The sequence below is a fragment of the Macadamia integrifolia genome, chromosome 2 (assembly GCF_013358625.1).
Source record: "Macadamia integrifolia cultivar HAES 741 chromosome 2, SCU_Mint_v3, whole genome shotgun sequence".
Lineage (NCBI taxonomy): Eukaryota > Viridiplantae > Streptophyta > Magnoliopsida > Proteales > Proteaceae > Macadamia > Macadamia integrifolia.
In genome coordinates, this window is record NC_056558.1 from 841,702 (window position 1) to 849,747 (window position 8,046).

Consider the following 8,046-nt stretch of genomic DNA (forward strand, 5'->3'; position numbering starts at 1 on the left):
AAAAAAAAAAAAAAAAAAACACAAAGTCGACCGCCTAGGGATAAATCGTGACATGGCGTCCATGGTGTCGACATGGCGACGCCTAGCTTTCTATAGCGACCGCCAATTGTGAGAGACACAAATCGTAGGACTGCCATGACCAATTTTTACCGCCGAGATGCCAAATCGCCGTCTAGGCGACGCCTTGAAAACTATGCTCCTACTACAACTAGGAATTCAAAATAAGACTATGACTTGACTTTATGACTGCAACATGAAATAGGACTAACTAACTAATAGTCCATATAGGACTTTACATCCAACTAATGGCCTAATGGGCATTTATTTAATTAAATAGCAACTTATTAAACTAATGAATAAAATCCCGTTTTCCTACCTTCTACCTATATTTTAGACCTATTAAAGTGGCCCCAGAAAACCTATGGGATCAAAGGCCCAACACATACATAACACAACCCAAGGCTTATTTGCAATAAAATAAGCCAAGTGACTTATCTACATCAGGCATCAACAAGGGTCAGATTTTTTTTTTTTATTTCAGGGGGGTGGGGTGGTCATGTTGCATGCTCCTGTATCTGGGACTAGGCCGCATGCAGCCTGGCAGGGATTTTTCCAAATAAAATTAAATAAGTAACTCCAATAGTTAAATTAATCCCTAACTACCCCTATTGGACCAAAACCTAGGTTTGGACTTGGTTATTCTCAATCTGGGTTTTCAGATAGGGTCATGTTGGTCCAGCCATGCATATGCAACTACATCGGATATGTTACATGATATTATAAGGAATAGTGTTTTCTGCATTCTGATTGGGAGCATACGCCACACTAGCAGGAAACGCCCACAGCCCCCCCTTGGTATAATTATAGGGGGTAGGGAGGTCATTACACAAAGGAGGAGGAGAGAAATAGGCACAGCTGTCCGGGGGTATCCTATGTCGCCTGGCAGAAAACATTGTCCCATATTATAAATACTCCTGCATGGTCTCACAACTTTGACCCGTGTCCTTTTCAGTGTTCACCTTGTGCTTTAGAACCTTAAGAACTTGGAATATCACTTTCTCATGTGTGCAGTAATCGGATTTTCTGGAAGTAACAAAATCATCTCATTTTACTTTCCTTGTTTTGTCACCATTTTTGCTAACCCTAAGTCCCTGCAAATTCATAATTTTTCTACTTAGTTTTTGCTGCTTCTTGTTGTTAACAACCTCTTCTTAGCTGCACTTTTTCTAACTGTCTATTATATCTTCATGTTTGAATGGATCTAGCCAAAGGCCTTATATTGGCTGCCAACTTGCCACAACCCTTCTCCTTGATCTGGGCTTGGGTCTGGCCAAGAACAATGGTGGTAGCAAGGATTAAAGTATCGGTATCAGTTTCTGTATCGGTTGGCTAAATCTAAGATACGTATCGGAGGGTATCGTATTGTATCGGAGATACGCTAAGATATGTTGAAGATCAAGGAATAAAGCATCAGTATCAGTCATTGTATCGGTCGGTTAAATTTAAGATACGTATCGGAGGGGTATCGTATCGTATCGGAGATACTTAAAACCATGGGTGGTAGAGTAGGAAAAATATTCTTTTGAAAGGGAAAAATGTTAATCAAAGGGAATAACAATTGGGAAACAAGCTGCATCACTAAAATAATGGATATATCATCATCATGACCTTCTTCCTTCTATGTTGATAAAGTTTAAAGTTGATATAACTATTGGGAATCTGCTTGATAGAGTACACCGTTGTTGATTCTTAATTTCTTCTTGGAAACTGGTAGAACCATAGATATTGAAAATCTCTCTTTTAGGGAAATACTGAAAACACTTATCTGTGCATACCATGTTAAATTCTATGAATCAAGGTTGTGGTCTTCTTGATTTTTTGTGGCTCATTTGATTTTTGCAGATATCTATCAATTGTTAAACAAGAGAGGCTGGAAATATCACAGCCTGCACTAGATGTAGCTAAATCAGAGGTGCATCATCAAATTACTGCACGTGGGAGGAGATCGAGAGTGCACAGGTTATTTTTATTTTTTGATGGATACAGTTTGTTAAAAAGAATAACTGTTTTTGTGATACCAAATGCAATTACCATCTATTAATGGACTGGAATATGATGAGTATAGATGTGTAACAGATATCCATGTGGATAGGGTCAACAGTAAATCGTTCAGCCTAGGAGTCCTCCTAGGTCAGTCACCATCTGATGTATTCAGCTAGAAAGAAGGAAGAAAAAACTTTCCTGCAGTTTTGTTTGATTTGTTACAATAACCTGTTCTCTGGTTTAAACCACTGTTCACATGTCACTGTTCATGCCTAGTTTTCATTTTCTAATTTTAATTGTAATTAAGTGTTAGTAGTTGGCTGGATTAGGGGCTTTATGAGTCTAGCCTTGTTTCATGCAACTTTCCTTTATTTTGTGCAGAATTTTAGTCAGTTAAGACTAGCTTCGTAGCATGGAGGAGTTCGAAGCTTAGTTTGAGTTTGCTTTTGAGTCTGCATACGATGTGATGAATAGAATACTTGCTGTTGCCTTTCAGTTCTGTGAGATGCAGTAGGCCCTGGTGAGATTTCAGGTAGGCTTGGTGGGATTGAGCCTGAGTTTGTTGGGATGCTAACTCAGAGGATCAGGCAGGATTCCTGATTCATATCATTCCTTTCTTCTCATCTTCCCTTCCATCAGTTCAGGCTTCATCTCTTTGATCCTTCCTATACATACCTTATTTCCTTTTACTGTTTACTTGCTGGTTTTTCCATCTGTTACTAGTTTCCTGCATTTCTAGTTGTAAGTTCTGATTTGAAATCTGTTTACAAAATCCTTTCTTTCTGGCTGATTTCTATTTTTGTACTTCAAGTGCGATTTCTCCAATTCTCTCTGTTTTTAACTGATTTCTGAGACTTATCTTAAGAATATGCTTCTGTTACTAGTTCTGAGTCTTGTTTCAATTTCAAAATTTGATCTTTCCAATCAGTACCTGAAATCCTACTGCAACTAGGATTTATAAATTCTGGATTCTAGAATCTGCTTCTGTTATTTCTGATTTCTGATATCTGTTTACTACTTTAGTTGTGGTTTCTGCAGCCCATAACTAACTGATGACTATTCCTTTTTAATCCGAAACTGAGAAAATGGGAATTGCCCATAAATTCTGCAGTTTCAGCTTTCCTACTCCCAGTAGGATTGCACCATTAGTGGACAGCTGAGCATTGGATGTTGATCTTATTCCACAGAACTGTTCTACTATTAGACCAGCCCAATCAGAATTGTTTTGACATAGTTTCTGATTTTTTCTCTTATAATATCTGGTTTGGGTTCTATTCCTGTGATTCTGGAAAATTATGGTTTCCTAAACCCTAGTCCTAGGAGGTTAAAATCCCATTACCATCCTACAACAACAACTCAGCCTTTTCCCAACTAAATGGGATTGGCTACATGAATCTATCAAAGGAAAAGATAAGAGGTAGAAGAGAGAAAAGAGGGGGGGGGGTGGGTGATCAAGAAAAGAAATTAGGCAATGCAACACCTCTGGTCATCCCACTAAACGCATTCTGCCACATTGATCTTTGCTCTCCAAACAGCTCTGTTTGATGTCATATTAGAGTTAAGAACAAACTTTTGCATGTCTTTCCTTACCAACTCAGTTATTTTAGGCCTGCCCCTCCTTCCAACTGGATTTGTTCACTTCTCTGTGCTGGAGCATCCCCAGGCCTCCTTTGAACGATTAATTGTAACTACCCAATTTGCAAGAGTCTTTGGGCGTTCAAAACATCATTTGTTTACGTGTTGGATACTTGGATGGCTGCAATCAACTGATTAGGTTGAATTTCTTGACTGAGATATCTCCTAGGTGGTCCAAGGTAAAGGTTGATGCAGTATCACCTGATTTGGTATTCTGTGGTTAATCCCGTCTGTAGTGCACGCAATACAGATTTTATTTCTTTGGCTGATTACTTTATTGGATTCAGTGGAAATAGATCTCACTATATCATAGTTCTGAACTTTTGGATGTGCGATTTAATTGTTTTAGTTCTTGCTTTCAATAGGAGGACTTACAAAGTTGGTGGTGGGAATGGGTGTGATGCGAACAGTACAGCTCCTCCTTGCACTGGGTAGAGTTCCTTATCTATTGTTTTTTTCTGCTGAGTTCATTTGTATTAAGAATTCATATCTTAAACACAAAGAAAAGAAATTGTTCCATGTGTATGGACTTAAGAAAAAAATCTTATTACAGGTGGGTAGAAATGATGGCTCCTGTGTTTTCGAGAGCATCCTGGCGATGCACATGGTATATGATTCAGGTATGGCATATTTGCATTTTATTTTTCATTTATTTTGAAACCAGATGGGCAATGGATTTTGGGAATATTTGGTTAGAGGTAGTGGTGGCAATCCTTGACCAACCTGGCCAAAACTCCAGGAAATGGCACTGTTTTTCTGTGTTCAGGTTTTTACCTGTTCCAACCCTGTTTTGTTTCTGTTGGCTTGACCTATGAGCACCAGTTGGGCTGGGGTTGAGAGACCTATGGTCACTGGATTGAATCTTGGTTGACCCAGACATGCAGAGTGCTAACAAAGGCTTAAAATGGTAAATGTTGAGTCAGATTTTATTTTATTTTATTTTAATTTTATTTTAATTTTTTATTTTAATTAGTCAAATTGGACTACCTGTCTCTGTCATTTGCCGACTTCTTGACTTGCTTTCAAGTTTGGTTTTCACACCTTTAATAACCTCTCTCTCTCATTTTCTGACTTGTTTACTTACTTTCAAGTTTGGGTCACACCTTTAATAGCATTTTTATTATGGTTTCTAGTGACATTTATATATAATTGGCTTCTGATTCTTTCCACAGAATGACTTGATCCATGGATGGGGATTGGACTTTCAGCTTGGTTATTGCGCACAGGTTTGTTCTCCATCATAGAATTTCAACATGTTTGAACATCTCTTGTTCATATCTGACTAATTTCAATTCTCTCTTTTGACAGGGGGATCGAACCAAAAACATTGGGGTGGTCGATGCTGAATACATAGTTCATCAGGGCCTCCCTACACTTGGGGGTTTGGAAGAAAATACCGTAAGAAATTTGATATCCATGCCCAAAAAAATTTGGAGAGTGCAATTAAGTTTGGCTAGAACTATTGGACTGCTTAATTATTACATGCTTGAGGGTTTTTAGTTTAGTACTTCTCTTGGTGCTTTAGTGGTGCCTTGATCTCCTGCACGGGTTAATGTCTGACATGCTCTTGATGTAAACTGTATTAAACTTTCAGAACTCAGGAAAGTTTAGACTAGATCAACCCAGATTTTGGGCTAAAATGTCGGGATTGCTTTCTCCCTCAGATCATTCTTTATGATGTCAAAGATTTTTTATAGCACATCTTGGTCTGGCGGACCCGACGCAACGGTAAGGTTGCTCCATTGCACCTATTGGTCGCGGGTTTAAGTCGGGAAACAGCCTTTCCATGAAGCGTGGGTAAGATTGCATATGTTATGACCATCCCCAGACCCCACAGTGTTGAGAGCTTCGTGGATTGGGTACACCCTTTTTACATCTTGGTCTTAAAATTACTCGGGCCAGGTAATATACTTTTACCTGTGCCCGTTCTGAAGTACTGTCTAGAATATGAAGGGTGTGGAGAATAGATTGCAGAGCTTACGGTTTCATGTGGAACTCAAAGTTGGTGGGGAGGCCTCCACGGGATCAGCTGACCCGGATGATGATCAAGGATCCTGAATGTCAGAAAACTTCCTTCCTTCTTATAAACTGTTCCAAAAAGCACCTGTTAATTAATTAGAGTTCCGAGATGTAGAGATGTTAACACATTTATTTGTGTTGTTCCCCTGTGGGCTAAAAGGATTGGCATAGTGGGAGAAAGTGAGAGGTTTTGACTAATATTCATGAGGCCCTTTTGCCCTCCACCTGGTTCATTTCAACTGCAAATTATGGCTCATGTTAATCATATGCCTGTTATATTTTGCCTGATTTATGTTGATTGTGGATGTTGTGTTTGGTTATTCAATAAATTCATGGTCATTCGTGCAGACAACTGCTGAAGCACCAGGTCAGGCTTCTCCAACTAAACTTTCACCAAACATGGAAGCACAGGTATAATTTCTTTGAAGTAAATGTACATTGTGTTATGTTTTCTGTTCACACAAACTGGTGATGATTCTAAATATTTGAATTTACAGGCTCCATCCCATTCACATGTGAATGCAGACAGATTTGCGGTAAGTACGATTACACAGTTCATCTGATTGTTCAAACCTCCTGAAATCCCTTCCCTCTGTATCGTCCATCTTTCTGTGTGTAAGGTTATTTGGTAAGAATTTATCTGGATGGCAGGTGAGGAAGCGGTCCTACGTTGAATTGGATATATTCAAGAAGAGATGGAAAAAAGCAGTGCAGGAGGATGAATGTTGGATTGATCCTTTCCAGCAAACTGAGAAGCAATAGGAACAGTATATTTTTATGGGGTCTTCTCAAATTTCTCGAGGTACGATCCTCAGTTGAACACATACACACAATCATGAACCAAACAATGGAAAAAAAAATGAAATCACAGAGCACAGGTTGTATTTACTTACAACCTGTGCTCATTACTTACAATACTGGGAATGCTAAAACATGAGTTGTATTTAGTCAGATATGGTTGTATGATCAAGCCTGTAATTTGCAGCCTTTTATGTTGTAATCCTTTTTTTTTTTTTGTAATTATTTGAAACATTGTTTACAATAATGAAAATGAAATGCATTTTCGCGTTACAAATAAGAACTAATGCAAGTGTTACTTATAAGTGTTATAACTTGTTCAGTTGATGTAACATTTGATATTGTTCATAATTATTTTTCATTTTCCTACCAGAGAATTCTCTCTTGTAGACCTTGGTTGAGCATTATTTTTCTGAAGTAAACAAGACTATGAGGTGCTCACTCAAGAAGTTGAAATATACCTATCTCCCCATCTTAGGATAGCAAATGGTCAGCTTGACCATTAATCCAATTACTAAATCACTAAGGGCCCATTTGATTTTGTTTCCAGAAACGGTTTTTTCGTATTTTTGTGCTCAGAAACGGAAAAACACCCCAGGAACTGTTTGATTTTTTTTGTTTCGTTTCACTTGTTTTTGGAAATAGAAATAGAAATTTATGCCTATTTCTGTGTCTATAAATAGGAATAGAGAAACAAGTTAGACTTGTTTTGTTGTTTATAGAAATAAATGGGAGCGACAAAAATTGTGAAAAATCCGATACTTTACTCGACCTACCCAAACCCCCAACCCATTGTTGAAATTTTTCGCTATCTAAATATGGCGATGCCAACTTGGTTGTGCAAAGCTCGCAGTTACGGATTGTTTTCATCCTTCTAAAGCTTATCTTCACGAAGTATACTTCAACTCCAACATCATGCCTTCACTCGTGAGTTGCGTTCCTATAACGTCGTTCTTTCACTCATGTTTTAAACTCAACTACACTGTTGAAAACGTTTCGGGAAACAGAAAAATCAAACACCTTTTTACATTTTCAAAAATCATTTCTGTGTTCAGAAACGGAAAAAACCATTTCTGCTATTTCTAGACACAGAAATAGGAAAAACAAATCAAATGGGCCCTAAGTTCACCACAACAATTTTCTATTTATCATTTGTGTGTGTAGGGGGGAATAGTGTTAAAAATTAGGACAGTATCAATCGAGATCAATCTGAATCTTCGATTGATCTGATACCGATCCAGTGGTAAGGTATTAAAAAAAAGGTAAATTCGTTTGATCCCAACTGATACCGATTTTATCCGGTTGATTGCCAAAGCCCGAAACCATAAGCTGAAGAGGGATAAGGTGGCAAGGTGCCCATATATGAAGAATAGAGAACGTGGGCTGACAACGCATGGCCGCTGGAACAGCTAAGTTGAAAGGGATATCAATAAATACATGAAAGCTATCTGTTACAATCAAATTAATAATATATATATATATATATATATATTTGGAAAATTTCTCTCACTCACCTGAATTTACGTTCTATTTATTCTAAGGGACGGTTTA

The 8,046-nt window shown here is 38.1% G+C and overlaps 1 protein-coding gene across 1 annotated transcript in view; it reads left to right on the plus strand.

Annotated features, from left to right (window-relative positions):
• LOC122072284 overlaps window positions 1-6,806 on the plus strand; it is a 23,976-nt gene extending 17,170 nt beyond the window's left edge. The window contains exons 9-16 of the mRNA XM_042636868.1: window positions 1,903-2,019; window positions 4,044-4,109; window positions 4,232-4,298; window positions 4,851-4,904; window positions 4,987-5,076; window positions 6,046-6,108; window positions 6,195-6,233; window positions 6,349-6,806. Of these exons, the coding sequence (XP_042492802.1) occupies window positions 1,903-2,019; window positions 4,044-4,109; window positions 4,232-4,298; window positions 4,851-4,904; window positions 4,987-5,076; window positions 6,046-6,108; window positions 6,195-6,233; window positions 6,349-6,459 (607 nt within the window). The 3' untranslated portion in view covers window positions 6,460-6,806. The remainder of the gene's footprint in view (window positions 1-1,902; window positions 2,020-4,043; window positions 4,110-4,231; window positions 4,299-4,850; window positions 4,905-4,986; window positions 5,077-6,045; window positions 6,109-6,194; window positions 6,234-6,348) is intronic.
• Window positions 6,807-8,046: the final 1,240 nt, after the last annotated feature.